At 36.0% G+C, this 21979-nt stretch overlaps 1 protein-coding gene across 3 annotated transcripts in view; it reads right to left on the bottom strand.

Moving 5' to 3' along the window:
- RFX7 (regulatory factor X7) overlaps positions 1-21979 on the bottom strand; it is a 149715-nt gene that overhangs the window by 94898 nt on the left and 32838 nt on the right. For 2 of the 3 annotated variants that reach the window (XM_002922942.4, XM_019803462.2), the window contains exon 3: positions 2168-2201. In XM_002922942.4, coding sequence (XP_002922988.1) covers positions 2168-2201 — 34 coding nt within the window. Of the gene's footprint in view, positions 1-2167; positions 2202-21979 lie in introns of those variants that run through there. The other variant, XM_034660946.1, reaches the window with a different exon arrangement.

Raw genomic sequence — 21979 nt, 5'->3', positions numbered from 1 at the left:
AGAAATCAGTTGCATTTCTATACACGAATAACGAGACTGAAGAAAGAGAAATTAGGGAATCCATCCCATTTACAATAACACCAAAAACCATGCGTTACCTTGGAATTAACTTAACCAGAGACGTAAAGGACCTATATGCTAGAAACTATAGATCACTTTTGAAAGATATTGAGGAAGACATAAAAAGATGGAAAAATATTCCATGCTCATGGATTGGAAGAATTAACATAGTTAAAATGTCCATACTACCCAGAGCAATCTACACTTTCAATGCTATCCCGATCAAAATACCGAGGACATTTTTCAAAGAACTGGAACAAATAGTCCTTAAATTTGTATGGAACCAGAAAAGGCCCCGAATCTCCAAGGAACTGTTGAAAAGGAAAAACAAAGCTGGGGGCATCACAATGCCGGATTTCGAGCTGTACTACAAAGCTGTGATCACAAAGACAGCATGGTACTGGCACAAAAACAGACACATCGACCAATGGAACAGAATAGAGAACCCAGAAATGGACCCTCGGCTCTTTGGGCAACTAATCTTTGATAAAGCAGGAAAAAACATCCGGTGGAAAAAAGACAGTCTCTTCAATAAATGGTGCTGGGAAAATTGGACAGCTACATGCAAAAGAATGAAACTTGACCACTCTCTCACACCATACACAAAAATAAACTCCAAATGGATGAAAGACCTCAATGTGAGACAGGAATCCATCAAAATTCTAGAGGAGAACATAGGCAACAACTTCTATGACATCGGCCAGAGCAACCTTTTTCACGACACATCTCCAAAGGCAAGAGAAATAAAAGATAAAATGAACTTATGGGACTTTATCAGGATAAAGAGCTTCTGCACAGCCAAGGAAACAGTCAAAAAAACTAAGAGACAGCCCACGGAATGGGAGAATATATTTGCAAAGGACACCACAGATAAAGGACTGGTATCCAAGATCTACAAAGAACTTCTCAAACTCAATACACGAGAAACAAATAAACAAATCATAAAATGGGCAGAAGATATGAACAGACACTTTTCCAATGAAGACATACAAATGGCTAACAGACACATGAAAAAATGTTCAAAATCATTAGCCATCAGGGAAATTCAAATCAAAACCACACTGAGATACCACCTTACGCCAGTTAGAATGGCAAAGATAGACAAGGCAAGAAACAACAATTGTTGGAGAGGATGTGGAGAAAGGGGATCCCTCCTACATTGTTGGTGGGAATGCAAGTTGGTACAGCCACTCTGGAAAACAGTGTGGAGGTCCCTTAAAAAGTTAAAAATTGAACTACCCTATGACCCAGCCATTGCACTACTGGGTGTTTACCCCAAAGATACAGACGTAGTAAAGAGAAGGGCCATATGCACCCCAATGTTCATAGCTGCATTGTCCACAATAGCCAAATCATGGAAGGAGCCGAGATGCCCTTCAACAGATGACTGGATTAAGAAGCTGTGGTCCATATATACAATGGAATATTACTCAGCTATCAGAAAGAACGAATTCTCAACATTTGCTGCAACATGGACGGCACTGGAGGAGATAATGCTAAGTGAAATAAGTCAAGCAGAGAAAGACAATTATCATATGATTTCTCTCATCTATGGAACATAAGAACTAGGAGGATCGGTAGGGGAAGAAAGGGATAAAGAAAAGGGGGGTAATCAGAGGGGGGAATGAAACATGAGAGACTATGGACTGTGAGAGGCAAACTGAGGACTTCAGAGGGGAGGGGGTGGGGGAAGGGGATAGCCTGGTGATGGGTAGTAGGGAGGGCACGTATTGCATGGTGCACTGGGTGTTATACGCAACTAATGAAGCATCAAACTTTACATCGGAATCTGGGGATGTACTGTATGGTGATTAACACAATATAATAAAATAAAATTAAAAAAAAAAAAAAAAAAAAAAAAAAAGAGACCTTTAGAAAAGGCCAGGATGTTTCAAAAACATGCAATAACCTCAGACTATGATTTCATTGTTGATGAGATAGAGGAAAGTACCTAGATAGCTTATACCCCTAGGGTTGTAATTCAATATCAAATTTTATTCTCTAAAGTTGAGATATTTAAAATGAATATTTACTCAAGAATAATATACTTTATATAGTGGTAAAAGCCTTATTACAAAAGAACTTTAAGATTAGTTATTTTACTTACCAAAATGCAGTCCACTTTAGATTGTACAGTTTTGCTAAAAGAAAAAGAAAGTCAGGTTAATAAAAATGATAAATTTATTAAATATTTGAAATAGTAAAATTCCCTTTTAAGATTAGGATCATACCCTAAAACTGCATTTTTCACAAGGCAAAACAAACATCTACTTCCCATTCACTGTACTAAATTTAGTCCTAAAGCATGATCAGAACATCTGAGTTCACTGCTACAATGTTACACTGTATCATTTTAACAGATGTTTCGAATAAACAATTAAGTTTTTAGAGATATATAAAAATACAGATATGTATTATTATACAAAGACAGGACAGAGTTTATACTGAATACGATTTTTACTGTATGCCTGCCACTCTGGAAAATGATTTGTTTAGCATTTAAAAGCCATAATGGTGTACTATTATCTGTGGCTCTAAAGACTTGATGTAAAGTAGATTCTCTTCTCTTCTCCCTCCCTCTCACTCACATATGTCCATGTGCGCACAAACACCCACACAGGCTAGGGAAAGGAAACCCTAGACATAAAAGGCATAATAAAGATTAACTGATATGGTAATGAATTGGAAGGGGAGAATACATTTAGAAATAAATAACCCCAAAAAGCCACTATATATCAATTTACTGAATAAGTGAATTACTGAATAAGTGAACTATTAATAAGTAAAACAAATGAAGCCAGTATAAAATAATTTAACTGTCATCTGGATTTTGTTATAACACACTGACGTATAAATGCAACAAAATCATGTATAAGTTCAGAGATAGTTTATATCTTAAAAGATGCTACGAGCCAAATTATCTTTTGTAAAAGGTTCTAGAGCCAAATAAATGTAAAAAAAAAATTGGTGAGTTGCCTCGTATATAGCTATACAGTTAATCTATAAAGTAAAAACATCAACATTTAAAACTCATTTGTATTGATTACAATCAATAGCCTCAAAACTTTTCACTTGTACTTAGATTTCAAATTTCACTTTTTAAAGAACAAAGTATAACTGGATTAAGTTCAACTGCAAAGATCAGAATGACTATAAAGAACAAGAAAAGCAAATGATACCTCCACTTAAGAGGAAATGAAATCCCCTTCCCACAATCCCACAAAAGACTTTTAAGACATTTTTAAAACTTTTGGGATTGTTTTTATAGCTTATAACTCATTAGTAGCTAAAGTGTGCTATTTTTTTTCTCTTCTTAATAACTCCCAGTTTCCCTGAGATAAGAGAGTATTGTATTAAGAATCACTCCTAAAAAGTAATGCATCAAGAATCCAACCACTGTTCACCACCTTCTTCTAAACCCCCACCATTTCCTGTCTAGAGTGTTACAGTAACCTAACTGGTCTCCCTGTTTCTATCCTTAAGAACTTCCCCCAACCACCTCTGTGGACTATTCTCAATAAAGTGGCCAAGGTGATTCTTTTGTCCAAACATAGTTCTTCTCTGACTTTCCCATATAAAATATGCTGCATCACTCTATCCTTCTTGCTCTGTTTCGCTTTTAATTATAGTACTTACCCCCATTTTATATATTTTTTAAAGATTTTACTTATTTAAGAAAGAGAGCAAGAGGGGCGCCTGGGTGGCACAGCGGTTGAGCGTCTGCCTTCGGCTCAGGGCGTGATCCCGGCGTTGTGGGATCGAGCCCCACATCAGGCTCCTCCGCTATGAGCCTGTTTCTTCCTCTCCCACTCCTCCCCCTGCTTGTGTTCCCTCTCTCGCTGACTGTCTCTATCTCTGTCAAGTGAATAGATAAAATCTTAAAAAAAAAAAAAAAAAAAAAAAAAAAGAAAGAGAGCAAGAGAGGAGAGAATGAGTGGGGAGAGGGGCAGAGGGAGAAGCAGACTCCCTGTTGAGCAGAGAGCCCAATGCGGGACTTGATCCCAGAACCCTGAATCATGACCTGAGCCAAAGGCAGATACTTAACCAACTGAGCTACCAGGCACCCATTTTATATTTTTATTAATTTATTTGTTTACTGGCTATCTTCCTTGACTAGATTTAAACTCCATGAAGGCAGGCTTTGTCTATTTTGCTCACTGCTGTTAATATCATCTTGCACATGTTAGGTGTTCAATAAAATCTGTTAAATGAATAAATGACAAAAACACATTCAGCCCCCCATATGAAGAAAACTCTTTGGAAAGACTGGGACCACATTTTAAAAAAGTGTTTTTAGAGAAAATAGTATGAAACTGAAAATGTGATTATTTTTTAAACCATAGCTCTAAGTATACTCCTTTTCTATCAGAAACCTGCTCTGTGGAATACCTGAAGATGACTATGTCTTATCCCAAACAACTTGGTAAATCTAAAAAGTATGTGTAAAAGGTAGCCTTTGAAAGAATAAACTTAAAAAATAAAATGCAAGTGCTTCTAAGCTAGATACGAACTTTGGCAATCACTTCATCTAGCCTTTTGATTATTTTTACTTCATACTTAACACAACCATAATAGAAGGATATAGCTTAAGTTGAACTCCCCTTCGTTCTTCCGTCTAGTCTCATACCATATCTCACTACCTTCTCAAAGATAACTATCGTTAATTTGATGTGTAAGCTTCCCAGTAGATGTACAAGCCTCTAAGCAACATATACTGCTATTCCAAGAAGCTTTTATTTATTTATTTTTAAAGATTTTATTTATTTATTTGACACAGAGAGAGAGCCAGTGAGAGAGGGAACACAAGCAGGGGGAGTGGGAGAGGAAGAAGCAGGCTCATAGTGGAGGAGCCTGATGTGGGGCTCGATCCCATAACGCCGGGATCACGCCCTGAGCCGAAGGCAGACACTTAACCGCTGTGCCACCCAGGCGCCCCCCAAGAAGCTTTTAAATGTCTATATAAATACCCTTACATTATATATATTCTGCAATTGTCTTTTTTCATTCAACATTATTTTTGAGATCTACACTTTGATGAAGTTCATTTTAATACTGAAAAGTATTCCACTGGGTGAATATATCAAATTTATTCATCTATTTCTTTACTGAAAGCCAATTTTATACTTCCCAGGTTTTCTTACAAACAATGCTGCAATAAATTTTGTACATGTCTCCTGGTGTACACATGTGAAAATCTCTCAGTTATAAATTCAAAAGTTAACTTTCAGGGGCTCATGGATGTATCTTTTCAACCGTATATTACCAAATTCTTCTCCCAAGCAGTTTATATCCATTTACACTTCCATCCGCACTATACGATACTCTCTATTTTCCTATTACTTTGTACAAATATTTGCCATTTATACGTGATACATAATACACATATTAAACACTATCTTAATGGATATAAATTTTTTGAATTTGTCTTTTTTTCCAATTGCTAGCAATACTTTTCACCTGCTTAACTGGCCATATAGATTTTCTCCTCTGTAAACTACTGATTCATACTCTTAGTCCATTTTTAAGTGGAGTTGACTATTTCTGATTAAGTTGTAGCAGTTCTTTATACACTACGGACACAAATCCTGTTACATATACTTAACTTTGTTAATTATATATTTTAATGGTATCTTACTAAAGTTTAAATTTTTGATTTAGTCAAATTTATTAATTTTTCCTTTATGATATGTGTTTTTTATCTTAAGACATCCTATCTAGCTGAAGTTTTAAGGACATATTTCATTCTAACATTTTTGAAGTTAGCCTTTTCAAGTTTGATCTTTATTTGAACTAGAATTTATTCTTATGTATGGTATGGTGTAATACATATTTTCTTTCTGGTAGGCCAATTGCTCCCTATTTTATTATGCCAAGTTTTCATGTATGCTTGAATCCATTTTCGGCTTTTTTTCTGTTTTATTATTAATCTATGTGTCTATCTCTGAGCCACCGCTCTAAATTTACCAGTGCTTTAAAAATTAGGTCTAGTTATTTGATTACATGACCTTCCTTGACCATTTTCAGAACAGTCTTGATAATTCTTAGGCCTTATATATTCCAGGTGAGTTTTCTGCTTTTTACGATTTCACAAAATTCCTGCTAAGATTTATATTGAACAGTACTGATGTTTAGATTGAAGTTGGGGAATTGATTCATAATTTGATTTATTTCTGTCTTTAAAAATGTCCTATAATTTTCTCTGTATCTTTTTAAAATTATGTTTTCTAATTGGTTCTTGCTAATGTACATGCTGATGTTCACAAAAACTACTAGTTTTTATGCTGACTTTATATCCAGCAACCTTCCTGAACTTATTAGTTCTAATAGTATACAGATTTTCTTGTAGATAACGATTTTACTTACATTAAAATATTTTTCTTCCTTTTCTGTCTTTATGCCTCTTTTCCTCCTTTCTTATCTAATTACTTTGGCTAAAATCTCTAGTCTAAAAATTGCGGCCACAGCAGACATCCAGTTCTGTTTCCAATTTTTCTTTCAAAGTTTTAATATGATGTATTATAATATTCCATTTAGTGGGCACTTTATAATTTCCTACAATATTCCTGAATATTCAATGTTTTTATTGACTCGATCACAATAAAATAATGCTTCAATATCCTGATGTCCTGCTTCAGATAATGACAAAGTAACTTTCCACATATAACAATGATACATTGTGGACAAAATAAAAAAACAGCATCAAAGTTAAAGAGAGTGACCAAAAGCAGGTAGCAACTAGAGGGAAACATCCTTAAAAGAAGGGAACTGCGCTGGGTAGGATTTGTAGTTATAAGGCTATTGTCGGAGGGTACTTATCCACCCACGCAACAATGATCACTGAAGAATAAAGCAGAAATCTGCTGTCGTGCCAGCTGAGGAGGCAGAGGAGGACAACGTCTGGGATTGCCAGAGCCACTGTAACATGAAAGATGAAATCCCAGAAAGGAAGGTGCCACAAAATTTCTTTGTAAACTATGCCCAAATGCCTGGATAACCTTCCTCTGGGAAAAACTCCAAGGTTTCCAGAAAAAAGAAACAGCTGGAAAAAGTGGAAAGATCTGAGTTGAGTCTCCTTGCTGCTGCCCATTACAGGAATAATAATGTTGGAGTTTGAATCCAGGCATGTTACAGTCTACCAGGACAAAAAACCCCCAAAACAGAAAACCCCACAACACTCAGAGAAAAATAACAGAATCTAAAGCCTACAACAACATATCACCCACAATGCCCATTACACAAGCAAAATTTACCAGAAAGAAGAAACAGGAAAAAGAGACCCAGAGTCAAGATAAAAAAGTAGCTCACAGAAACCGAATCCTGAATGATCAATATGTCAGAATTAGTAGACCAGGATTTCTAAGCAAGTAATATAAATATGTCCAAGTATTTAAAGGAAAATATGGTCATAAGAAATGTATCCATGGCAGGGGAGAACCTCAGCTGAGAACTGGTACTTATGAAAAAGAACCAAATGGAAATTCTAAAACTGAAAAGTACTATGTCTAAAATGAAAAATTCATTGGATTACCTTAACAGGAGATCAGATACAGCAGAAAAAGGGTCACTAAACTGGAAAATAAATCAATACATCTTATTGAATCTAAAGGAGAAAGAAAAAGATTTTCAACATAATAAGCAGAGCTTCAAAGATCTGTAGTACAACATCAAGTGGTCTAACTATGTACAGTGGGAGAGGAGAGATAACGAGACAGAAAAATATCTGATAAATGACCAAAAATTTCCCCAAATTGTGTGAAAAGCACAAACTTACATATCTAAGCTCATTAAATTCCAAGCAGGATTATTGTGAAGAAACCACACAAGAGCACATCACAGTCAAAGAGATGAAAACACAAAGATGAAAAGCAAATTTTGAGGGCAACTGGAGTAAAGTTAATATCATATGCAGTAAAAAAGTGGTATGAATGACAGCTGACTTCTATGCAGTCAATTGATTTGCAACAGAAATACTAAAGCAATTCAAGTGATAAAAGAAAAACCTTTCAACAAAGCCTGATGAAATAACTGGATATATCTACAAGCAAATGAACACAACTCATACTACAGCTAATTTTGAGTTAGATCTTAAAATTAACTATAAAAATTAAAACTATAAAATGCCTACAAGAAATCACAGACTATTATGACCTGAAAATATACGAAGATGTCTTGGGATGCAATAACCATTAAAAAAAATGATTCCATCAAAATGAAAATTGACTGTATTCATCAAAAGACATCAATTAAGAAAACAAGCCACCCAACAAAAACAATATTTGCAAAACATATACCTAAGAAAAGACTGATGCTCACAATATGTAATAAATTCCTACAACTCAACAGTAAAGCCAGTTAATAAATAAGGCAGTTCACACAAAAAAAGGAATACAAATTCCCAATAAACAAATGAAAAGATGTTCAACATCATCAATCATCAAGGAAATGCAAATCAAAATCAAAACGGTATATTATTATATACTCACTAGGATGGCTAAAATTAAAAACAGAAAACACCAAGTTTGGAGCAACTGTAACTGTCATACATTTCTGTTGGAAATGTAAAAGGTAAAACCACTTCGGAAACATTTAGTTAAATATAGACCTATCTTTTATTGTGGCAATTCTACTCCTAGGTATTTATTTAAAAGAAATGAAACTGTGTATCCATAAAACAGGCTTGAACAATAATGTTCATAGAATCTTTAGTCATAATAGCCCCAAACTGAAAACAACCCAAATGGCAGTCAATGTAAGAATGGATAAAAACGTGGTATATTCATAGTACTCAGCAATTTAAAAAACTTATGATACCTAGAAACACATGAATGAATCTAGTAGATATTATAGTGAGCCAAAGACACCACCCAGAAAAGTTCACACTGTACAGTTCCATTTATATGAAGTTCTAGCATAGATAAAATTAATCTGTGGCAAAAGAAAAATAAGAAAAAGTGTACATCTTGGGTTGAGGACTGGGGTTGACTTGGAGCACTTTTGAACTCTATAATATATTGCCCTATTTCCCCTTTTCAGGAAAGAAGAAATCTGTCCTTCAGCTGCTAGTAGTGCTTCCAGCGGAAAGACTTCAGTTGTCAGCCCACCCTGGGGATTGTCTATGCTGAAGAAAACTTCACTCCCCAAGGTCCTAGCTCCTTCCCAGGACAGCCCATACCCAGAGGCTGATCAACATGGGGGTATAAAGGCCCAGCTCCTTGTTACAACTTGGGACAACTCTGATGGGTCATTCCAGCTTCAGAACTCTCTAGCTCTGCACCTTAACTTTCCCCTCTGCTTTCTTCCATTCTTTCCACAGATGTGACTCTCAAGAGCATTCCCTAGTGAAATAGTTCTTAAAATATAATTCTTGGACTAGCATCACCTGGGACTAGTTAGAAATGCAAACTTGTAGAGCCCACTCCACACCTACTGAATCAGAAAACAGAAGCCTCAAGCACCTGCAATGAGCTCTTTAGCTTTTTGTGCCTCACGCTTAAACATACTCCGATAAGAGAGCACTATATCCAGGAGACGAGTCAAAGAAGAGATAGGAGGTACTTATTCTTCTTGGCTTTCTTTCTGAGAGGCAATGAGTTAGTGGTTGGGGAACCTCTTAGCAAATCCTGTAAGACCTTTTTGAACTCATTAAACTATAAGCCTCTAAGACTTTGATCAAAAATTAAAATTAAATATATAAAAATTTAAATTAAAAAAATTGTGAACTTATCAAACAAGAAATGGCATCATCTATGGATATATTTGGAATTAACTTATAATTACTTTTTTCACCATTACTCTGACTACTTAAGTTTAAGAAAATTTTTCAGCAGCAGGAAAAATATACATAAAAATACATTCACTGGGGTGCCTGGGTGAATCAGTTTCCTATACTTATTCTTTCTTCTTCAGCTTTCTGCTCATGTTCCTTCCAAGCCTCCTCTTTAGCAATTCTTAAAGGTCTTCTAGTTCCTCGAGAAGGGCTGCAGTATCATCATTACTCTCCTCTTCAAAATCTTCATCTTCTTCCTCCGTTAGAGGCTCATCTGCATCAAGGTTCGCAGGAGGAATCTGGTCTAACCAAGGCTTCTTTGACACTGAAGATGTGCTATGTTCTCATGTCAGATGACTTCTTCTCTCTTGCTGTAGCTCTCTCTCTCTCTTCCAGCTCCGTCCTGAAATAGTGATTCCAAACTTCTGCCTCCTGAATAGTTCATCTATATTTTATCTTTGTGTGAGGTCTCTACTCGAATATTGCTTTAAGAGGTGGCTCAAATCACCTTCTCCTTTTCCTCCCCCATCTCTCACAGATTCAAAAGTTGGTCTAGCTGCTCTTGTCATTTTTCTGGTTGGCTGAGGTCTGATGCAGCAGCCTCCAGAAACCATACAGACACCATTATGACTCTTCCCCAAAATGCTTTAAAAATAGTCATTGTTCAGAGTTCTTGCCTGATCTTAAGAACCTTTGGGGATCTGCTTTAAAAGTAATTTAGCTTGTAGGGGCGCCTGGGTGGCACAGCAGTTAAGTGTCTGCCTTCGGCTCAGGGCATGATCCTGGCGTTGTGGGATCGAGCCCCACATCAGGCTCCTCCGCTATGAGCCTGCTTCTTCCTCTCCCACTCCCCCTGCTTGTGTTCCCTCTCTCACTGGCTCTCTCTACCTCTGTTGAATAAATAAATAAAATCTTTAATAAAAAAAAAGTAATTTACCTTGTAGACCAATGTTTCTCGATGGGACACTGGTTTTTACTGGCATCTTCCTTTACTGTATAGTTTGTCCTATGCTTTATAGAATGTTTGGGTATTACTGGATTCTACCCACTAAATGCCATAGACAACCAAAACTGCTCTATGTATTATCATATGTCCCTAGTTGAGAGCTACTACTCTGGAGTGTAGACAACAAAGTCATTCATGTGCTGTGTTGTTGACTCACATATAAGAAGTTCCCTAATATACTCAATTCAATGCTCTACAAATGAGTTATTTCAAAAGTTGAAACTTCGTTAGGTATGAAAAGTGAACTTTTTTTTTGAAAAACACAAGATATCATAAGCATTTGCTAATTTTATTAAAAAACTCATTTTCCTGTTCAGAAAATTAAAACTAATTTTTTTAAAGATGTATCTGTTTTATAGAGTGATAGAGGAGTGAGCGCATGCATGTGTGTGTGCAAGTGAGGGAGGAGCAGGGGGAGAGAAAATCCTGAAGCAGACTCCCTGCTGAGCACAGAGCCCAGTGTGTGGATCCCAGGATGCTGAGATCATGACCTGAGCAGAAATCAAGAGTCGGACACTTAACTGACTGAGCCACCCAGGAACCCCAAAACTAATTTCAACTAGAAGAATTAACTCTATTACCAGATAACTTTTGCCTACTATTTAATTATTGATATTATTAAAATTAAGCTTTCAACTTTTTTTTTTTAAGATTTTATTTATTATTTATTTGACAGAGATAGAGACAGCCAGCAAGAGAGGGAACACAAGCAGGGCGAGTGGGAGAGGAAGAAGCAGGCTCATATCAGAGGAGCCTGATGTGGGGCTCGATCCCACAACGCCAGGATCACGCCCTGAGCCGAAGGCAGACGCTTAATCGCTGTGCCACCCAGGCGCCCCAAGCTTTCAACTTCTTAGTGACATTATTGCATTCATTGAGTTAGTATTTTTTCTATTATTTTTTGAGATTACCAAGTTGCAAGTATAGTGTAAAGTTATAAAGAATAATATAACACATGTTCCTGTCAGTGACTTTTAACTAATCTGAACGTTTTCTCCCTTTTTTCCCTTAAGGAAGAAAACTTCATGAATACAACTGAAGCCCCTCTGGGTTCTTTCCCAATTTCATTTCACCATTCCTTTGTTGGTGACCACTATCTAGAACTTGTTTGTTACCATTCTTATGAATGTTTACAGTTTTACTACAGATATTCGTACAGTAGTCCCCTCTTTACCTGTGGTTTTGCTTTCCACAGTTTCAGTTACCCAAAGTCAATCATAGTCCAGAAGGAGGTTGTCTTCCTTCTGATGTATAATGTATAATCAGAAGGTCAACAGTAGCCCAACCCTACATCATGATGGCTACATCATTCACTGCACTTCATCTCATCATGTAAGCATTTTATCACCCTCACATCACCACAGGAAAGGTGGGTACAGTCAGATATTTAGAGAGAACATATTCACCTAAATTTTATTATAGTATATTGTTATAATTGTTCTATTTTATTAGTTTGTTGTTAATCTCTTACTGTACCTAATTTATGTATTAAACTTTATCGGGGTGCCTGGGTGGCATAGCGGTTAAGCGTCTGCCTTCGGCTCAGGGCGTGATCCTGGCGTTGTGGGATCGAGCCCCACATCAGTCCTCTGATATGAGCCTGCTTCTTCCTCTCCCACTCCCCCTGCTTGTGTTCCCTCTCTCGCTGGCTGTCTCTATCTCTGTCGAATAAATAAAATCTTTAAAAAAAAAAAAAACTTTATCATAGGTACACATGTGTGTATATATATATATATGTGTGTGTGTGTGTATATATATGAAAAAACATAGGTACTATCCATGGTTTCAGGCATCCACTTGGGTCCCTGTTGGATAAGGGCGGGAACTAATGTATGTCACTAAACAATATGAAGCAGTTTTGTTTACATTATAAACATGCAGTTATGATGCATGTATTATTAAACCTTTTCCCCCCTTTTATTTACTAGGCTTTAGAAAAAGTGTATCTATTTTTATTCACTCTAGTTTATCTGTTTTAACTGTTACTAGTGTTATGGGTTGAATTACGTATTAATACTCAGTACCCCACAATGTGAACTTACTTGGGGACAGGGTCTTTATAAAAGCAATCAACTTAAAATAAATCAATCAGTCATGCGGGTGGGCTCTAACCAAATACCACAGCTGTTCTAATAAAATGAGAAAATGCAGATACAGAGACACACAAGGAAGGAAGATGATGTGAAGAGACATAAGGAGAAGGCCATCTGCAAACCAAGGAAAGCAACCTGGAAGATCCTTCCCTCATACCCCTCAGAAGGAATCAACCCTGCCAACACCTTGATCTTGGACTTCTGGCCTCCAGATCTGTAAGAAAATAAATTCCTGTTGTTTCAGCTACCTAGTCTGTGGTACTTTGTTATAGCAGCCCTAGAAAACTAATACACATAGTATCCCGTTGTCTAACATACCATTTTTCATTTATACATTCTTCTACTGAAAGACACCTATGGTGTTTCCAGCTCTATACTGTAACACACAATGTTGCAACAAACATTTGGCATACAGATCTTGCTATGCGCAGTGCAACACTTCTTCTCAGACACATACACAAATATACATACACAAACCTTGCAGGGGAATTCTGGTATGTTAATCTTCAACTAATTATTGCTAAGTTGCCGTTCAAAGTATACTTCATCAGCTGTGTATGAGAATAATTTCTTTACCCACTCCAAAATCTGGTAATGACAGACTTTTGCCAATGTAATGTGTGTGAAATTATTTTGTTATTTTGATATGCATTACTCTATTAATGAGGTTTAACATCCTTTCATGTTTATTGACCACTAAGCTTTCTTATATGTATTGCCTACTCATATCCTTTACCCATTTTTCTACTTTGTTGTTTACTATTATTATTCTTATAATAATGAGTCCTCTTTATACTTTAATACTAATCCTTTGCCAATTATTTGAATTACAAATATTTTCTCCCCATCTGCAGCTTGTTTTTCTTTTTATGGTGTTTTACAGAAAGCTTTTAGTTTAATGTATTCAAATTTATTAGTATTTTCCTTCATGAACAGTGCTTTTGGTGACTTTTTTTTTTTTTTAAGATTTTATTTATTTAGTTGACAGAGACAGCCAGCGAGAGAGGGAACACAAGCAGGGGGAGGTGGGAGAGGAAGAAGCAGGCTCATAGCAGAGGAGCGTGATGTGGGGCTCGATCCCATAACACCGGGATCACGCCCTGAGCCAAAGGCAGATGCTTAACGACTGCGCCACCCAGGTGCCCCTGGTGACTTGTTTTTAAAATTTTTTCCTTATCATGAGGTCACAAAGAGATTTATTTTCAGGGTGCCTGGATGGCTCACTTGGTTAAGCATCTGACTCTTGATCTTAGCTCAGGTCTTGATCTCAAGGTCGTGGGTTCAAGCCTAGTGTCAGACTCCATGCTTGGAGTGGAGACTACTTTAAAAAAAAAAAGAGGGAGAGATTTATTTTCTTATAAATGTTTGCTTTTCACATTTGGCGTTTGAGTTTCCTTGGATTCTGTGTGTGATATATATATTTTTTTCATATAGATAACTAAAGGTCCAGTGTCCACCCTTTCCTTGTAGTCAAGGCTGCTGTCTTGTTTATGTGTTTCCTAAGTCTAGCACTTTTCCTGGTACACATTAGGCAATGTGTGCTCAATTAAATGATGGATGGAGAGAGAAGGGAGAGAAAGAAAGGTGAAGCAGGGATAGGAGTGTGGGAAAAAGTATTCATATCATAGTTCTTGATGCATACTTAAGTATCAGAGCCATATAAGTCAAAGGGTATTAAAAACAGACTCAGAGGGTGGGCTGCAGGAAAATGGGCTTTCCAGAACTCTGGAATGCTGGAGGCAAAGATATTGATCATGTAACTGGGTAACCACTCTGCTTTCTCTCTCCCACGATGAGAATATGGCCTTGCTGGTGCTGAATTAGTTTAGAATCCAGAAAACTGTGATGCTTTATAACTATCACTTGATTATTATGTTAAGTCTCTGCAGAATTTTAATGAAAACCTAGGCATAAAAGGCAAAGATATACCATATATTTGATACAGCAACTGTAGCTGAACTTTTCCTAAAGGTAAGGTAGCTGTATGCACATAAGAAACCCCAGAGAGATCGAAAAAGCTGTTTAAAGATATGCTGCATTTACTATTATTCAGAATAGTCATTTGACTTCTGTATCCTTAACGACATACTCCAGGAACATACAACAGGTGGGTAGACAGTCTCTTCCCAATAATCCCTAACCTTAAGGTCAAATGGAGGGGTGAGAGAGGGCACAATAGAAATAAGGGAAAAGAAGAATGGGACCTACAATGACTTCTGCTTCAGTGACCCTCAACAGAAAAATAGCTCCCTAGAGCACAATTATGATATCTAGCACGGTATAGCTGAGGAAATACATTCCAAAGAGTAAAAGGGGGCTTAGCCTCTTGATGAATGTACACAAAGCCACCTACAAAGTATTCTTCCCAAATATTAAACCATATCTATGTATTGAACCATATTTACATCTAACTACCAACACATAGGAAGTAGAGATGAGAAATATACTGAAAAGCAGCATGGGAATGAAGTCAGCAAAACCCAGACTGTGGGAAACTCCAGAGGACAAATGATACGGTTTCTTCAACAGAAAAAAAAACTACAAGAAAAATTTTAAAAGAAGACCTATAGATTAAGAGACAATCAACCAACAGCAATATAAGGATAACAATTAAAACAAATTACAAAGGAAAAAAATGAGACGTGAAAATGAGGAGGAATTGTATGCTTGCAGATATTAAGGAAAGACTATTATTTTTCTTGGTAGATTAATCATACAGTCGTATTTATTTGCAGATGATATGTCCACAAATTTCTTCAAAATAATCAACAGAGATTTTATATATATACATACACAGACACATACACACACACACACACATTTAGCTATGAGACTAGTTGTTGAAGCTGAACAATAAGGATGTGAAAGTTCACTGCATTTTCTTTCTGTATACAATTGAAATTTTTCAAAATAAAAAGTTTTAAATAAGGGCAGTGCTTAGCAGCTCCTTTCCAAAAGAAAAGCACATCATCAACCATGCAGGTCCTACAACTAAGGGACTCGTTTAAAACCTAAAAATCTTCTGATGTTGATTTAAACTACGAAAGACTTAAACACATAAAACTACATAGAAAACTAAGAATCACAGATTCATCCACTATATCCAGTGCCTACTGAGTTAGTTTACAATGTTTACTAAACAGCCGTTCAGTGATACAGAGTATGTTACTAGTATTTGAAAGTTTAGACTATGATTCATTTTGGTAAAGTTATTTTCCTTGTTTTGCTATTCTCCACATAGAAACATCTTTTATTATATGATTGCTGCTTATCCCAAATGCTAAATTTTACTTTTAAAATTTGCTCTAAAAGGACTGAAAAATCCGTACTCTGGGGAGGCAGGGTACTGAACAAATTGTGCGATTTTCATTAGTCTCAATCTATGTACTTCCCCATTTTTTTTCAACGCGCAGATTTTCAGATTTATAATAGAAATTCAAAGTAATCAAATGATAGGAAGGCATTTGTTCACATAATACACTTTTTAAAAGTTAAAAGGAACCACTCAAATAAATTTATCCAGTAAGAAACACCTCAGTATATGTAGCAGGAAAAAAAACACGGTTTATGAAAGAAAGAATTCCCATTCTGCCACTACTAGCTATATGTCCTTTACTGAGATGAACTCTTTTTTTCTTGAAGTATATAGGACACCCCCTCTAAAGTTTTTTGTGAAGATTAAACAAGATGATCTATATAAAAGTCATACTGCATAACGCACAGATAACAGATTATTATTTTTTTTAAAGATTTATTTCTTTGAGAGAGAATGAAAGAAAGAGAGAGAGAGAGAGAGAGCATGGGGGGGGAGGGTCAGAGGGAGAAGCAGGCTCCCTGCTGAGCAAGAAGCCCAACTGGGGACTGGATCCTGGTACTCCGGGATCATGATCTGAGCCAGAGGCAGGCGCTTAACCGACTGAGCCACCCCCGTGCCCCAGGTAACAGATTCTTAATAAGTATTAAATGAAAGTATATCTAGTCTAACCCTTTCATTTACAGTAAGAAAATGGAGAATCAAAAGGTTAAATGACTTGTGCAAGGTCACACACTGACTTTTATTTGGCCACATTATCTAGTAAAAATGCTCCTATTATACCAGACAATCATGCCTCTATTCTACACTGGGATTTTAATTAAGAACAACTGTGTCCCAGTCTCATCATTTTGGAACTTCCTTCTCCAAAAAACATGAAGTATTGCCAGTCAGTGAGCTGAATGAAGATTTTGGCTAGCTCCCAAGTCATACACTTTTTGCTGGGCTTCAATGCCCTCTAGTGCTGATCTGCAGAGGCAGCCTCTGGTTCCAAATACAGGCAAATTTACCTGGTCTATAGACCACATAACAATGCCCATGAAAATAATGAAATGAAACATGAGGCAGTGAGATCCATGTATAGGGATGGCTCTGTTTTCTTTGGAAGAGGAAATTTTGAAAAGGTTTTACTTTCTTTTCAAAGTTTCAAAAAGGTTTTTGCACTTTTTGTTCTTGTTTGAATTTGTGTAATAAACACATAAAACTTTAAAAAACAATCTAAAAAACGAGGCAGGACAGAATCATGTGGGCGGCCCAGTGAGAATTACTCTTCTTCTCTTACTGCATAGCTTCAAACAAAGACTGACACAGCCACGCAGCTTAGTATCTTCTTATGTTACATTATGAGAAAGCTAGGTCAGAAATAAGGCAGATTGTTAAAATAAAAAATATGTGGGGATAAAAGTAAGTGCCCTCATTTTCTTTGGATGTATCTTATGTGTCACCAATAGGTAACGTGTGTAAGTCTTTTTATTTTATTATTTTTTTTATATATATAGAGAGAGAGCAAGCATGGGGTGTGAGGAGGGGCAGAGGGAGAGGGAGGGAGAGAATCTTAAGCAGGCTTCATGCCCACTGCGGAGCCCAATGTGGGTCTCAATCCCATGATCCTGAGATAATGACCTGAGCAGAAATCAAGAGTCAGATGCTTAACTGACCCAGGCGACCTTGTGTGTAAGTCTTTTTAAACTGAACAGCATTAAGTCAACCTATTATTTTCAGGTGCTGATTAGATTCTTAACTGAGATCCTAAAACAAGGAAACCATAGTGGGAATGGCTGTAGAAGACCAAAGTTAAAATGAGATTTCCTCTAAGATGGCAGACTCAGGCAATGATGCTTGATAAGCAGATCAGAAATTATATTATTGTCTTATATCAACTGCTACAAGAACATTTCTTAAAATTGTAGTTAAATGACTCTTGTGTATACTGCCTTCACTTTTGAGACACAACTGACTCTTTTCTAGATTTTATTAGGGTAGCAAAGGGTTCAGTATTCCAATCTCTGTTCCAAAAAATGTAGCCACCATGTTCAATGTCCTTGTCCTCCACTTAACCCCAAGAACCATAGAACTCTTTGTAATCATGAAAAGGCAAAAAACATGAAAACTAATTTGATAGTTGTTACTAAAATTCTCTCCCCAAAAGTACTAAAAGAACCAAAAGTGGAGAGCCTGATCTAAAAATGTTGCTCCAATATATGAAGCAGAAGGCTATCTAAGGAGATCAAAGAACACTCAATTTTCAAATGAAGGTATAGAGAGGAAGATACCAAGACAGATACATTTTTAAGGCAGAATAGTTATCAGTGGAAATAGGCAAGATAAGTGATTAATGATACAGTTAGAAAGATCTAGATTTTCTACCTTTCTCTTTGTGCCTAAAGCACAATTCCATGTAGGTCTGGTAGTGATCTCTTAGGATATTTCAAAGAGACTTATGAAATGAAGGATCATGACATCTTAGGCCAAAAGTTTCCAAAACAAAAATGAATTCTTTCCTGGGCCAGAAAGCTTTATAAAAACTTAAATAATGAGTTTCAGTCTCTGAGACCTGTCAGCTCATGGGGAATATGTCTGTCCAAAAGAAATATAATACGGGCCACATAAGTAATCTTAAATTATCTAGTAGTCACATTAATTGGTAAAAAAAAAAGATGAAATTAATTTTAATATTTTATTAATACATCAAAATATTACCACCTCACAATATTACCACTTCAATATGTAATCAATATAAGAATTACTCAAATATTTTAGATTGTTTTTTCGTATTAAGTTTTTGCAATCCAGTATGTAGTTAATACTTAACACATTCCATCATGATTTAGCCACATTTCAAGGGCTCAACAGCCACATGTAGCTAGTAACTAGTGTACTGGGCAGTGTAGGTCTATGGCACAGTACATCTCATGGACTACATTTAAAAGAATATAAGAAAAATTTGATGACTCCTTCAGAAGTGAGCATGCAGAGACAAAACAGGTCATTACTCTTTAATTACAGGACTTTCTCCTTAAAAAGTATGTATAAAAACGCAAATTTCTTAGACTGCCTTCAATCATGATACATGCAGAATAATTCCTTTCTAGATTTTACTAGAGCAGTTATCAGTATCCCAGTATCTGTCCTCCAAAAAAAGAAGTGACTAATTTAATATCCTATTACCCTTTACTTAAAACCAAGAATCACAGCCACAGATGATAAAGCATTCATGTTTTACAATCAGTAACACAGCATAGGCAGAAGATAGGTGTCAAGTATAAAAGGAGTACAAAAATGTTAGAAGCCAGACTTATAACCATCTGGAACAGAGAACTGCAAGGTAAGTATACACTAGTGACATATTACCAATATTCTACAGTTGTATTTTGTGAGGACTACATTTACCCCATGGAAAAAGTGGCCAATATTCAAGTCAATTTAGGAACTGCTGAATTGAACAATATTAAACATATTCTAGGTTCCTTCATCCCTATAATACCTGACTATTCAAGGATCTTAATATGCCAATGAGTACTGTGTCCATTTGAGAGGGGTTTAAAAAGAGGGCTACAGTACACAGAATCTCCCGACTAATTTGGTGAAGAAACGTTATTTTTGTGGATCTTGAGGAGTAAGTATCCCTAATTGGAAAATGATGATCTAGAAGCACAGGTAAGACTACTCCCACAAACCCAAGGAGAATCAATGGTACCCAGGGTATTGGTGAGGCCTAAGCCGGCTTTGAGGGTCTAGTTCCTAATAATATTCTAATGGAAGCTCTGAGGACTAAATTATCAGGAAAACCTTTTTTGATTTGGTCAGGTAAAAAAGGCAACGATCCATATTATTCTATCTGTAGAGCTATTATACTCATCCCCCATTCCCTCATTCAAGTAATAGTGGCCATGAAATACAAGATTAATTTAATTAAAATCCTACCCCAAAAATCTCATTTTGGTCTTACGTTCCTACAGACCAAAAGAAAATGTATGAAATCAAGTGGAAGTGAGGGTCAAAAACTCATCCAATTCTAAAGCTGCTGCAGTTAAAACTAGACATTTGCTGTTCACAAAGTTTAAAGAAGTAACCAAGCAACCAGAATAATTAATGTACACAGAAACATCTAAAATAACCACATTGTCTAGAACTAAAAGGGATCTAAAATACATATAAGGGTGCCAATTAAGACAATAAAAGCAAAAAGAGAGTTATTTCCCCTAAGGAGGGGATTTTTCTATGACTTATGGAAGGTGTCACAGGTAAAACAAAGAACACACTCCAAAAAATTCTGTGATTTCTCCAAATCCCTAATCTGGATTATATGCTCTCCCTACAGGATCAAAGGAGAGAAAACACTAAATGAACTGAACGCTCAGAGTACAGAGTTTTTTTGTTTTTAATTTTTTTTACAAGTCTTTATTATTAATTCTGCCCCAAATCTACAAGGTATTTAAAACATATATGGCCCAGCCTTACTTTTTATTATTATTTAAGTGGTCTTTGACTCTATAATTCTATACAGAAAAGATCTGTCCAATAGCCAGGAGGAGACATTTAATTTTTGCTAAGTCTGGTGGTTGTCATGATTTGCCTTTCTCTGAAAACTAACAAGTCTGAGCATGTTTTAGTGTTTTTTTAAAAACCATGTATCCTTTTAGTGAAACGCCTGATTATAGTTTTTGCTCAAATTTCTGTTTGCTTCTCTTAGCAATCTGTAAGACTTCTTTATATATTTCAAATACTAACCTTTCAGCTTTGTCGCAACTATCTTCTCTTAGTGTGTGACTTATGCTTTCGCTTTCATTATGTTGACACAGGATTAACAAAACTTTAGAACTAAATATAAATGCTCAGAAACGCTAGAGAATTCTATCAAACATTTAAGAACACCAATTCTACAAAATCTTTTCCAGAAAATAGAAGAGGGGAAACTTCCCAATTCATTTTATGAAGCTGATATTACCATTGTATTGGCAGTAACAGACACAGGAAGAATGGAACACAAGAACACCTAGAAACAGACCCATTCAAATATGATGAACTGACTTTTGACAAAGATGCAAAACCAACTCAATGGAGGACAAATTTTCAACAAATAGTGCTATGAACGTGCATAGGTTAAGAAATAAGATATTACCTCATCACCATCAGGATGGATTAAAAAAACACAACAAAGTAATAAGTGTTAACAAGGATATGGAGAAATTGGAACTCTATGCCATAACTACTGTAGTCATAATTAGTCTTGGCATTTGAGATTGCAGGTGCTTAACTTTGTCTAATTATGGTTTTATGGAAAACACTGTTTTAGTTAAAATTGCATCAGATCCGTAGACTTACTTGGTAAGACATGAAAGAATTTTTATGGTAGTAGTACACTTCTCCATTTATTTAGGTCTAAATTATTTTTAAATCTCTCAATAAGGTTTTATAATCTTCTAACATCTCAACTTAGATTTACAAGAACCTATTTATTTTTGTTATTGTATGTTTTTAAATTATATATATAATTTATTTTAAATTATATATATTTATAGTAAAAATTTTACTGTATATCCAAATGAAAATGACTTTTGCTAGACTATTAATAATTTCATTTTTATGTAGATTGAGTTTTCCACATAGGTTAACCTATGATAATTTCTTTTTTTTTTTTTTAAAGATTTTATTTATTTGACAGAGATAGAGACAGCCAGCGAGAGAGGGAACACAAAGGGGGAGTGGGAGAGGAAGAAGCAGGCTCATAGCAGAAGAGC

This window comes from Ailuropoda melanoleuca, chromosome 5 (assembly GCF_002007445.2).
Source record: "Ailuropoda melanoleuca isolate Jingjing chromosome 5, ASM200744v2, whole genome shotgun sequence".
Taxonomy (NCBI): domain Eukaryota; kingdom Metazoa; phylum Chordata; class Mammalia; order Carnivora; family Ursidae; genus Ailuropoda; species Ailuropoda melanoleuca.
The sequence above is the reverse complement of the archived record's forward strand: the minus strand, read 5'-3'. Positions and strand labels throughout refer to the sequence as shown.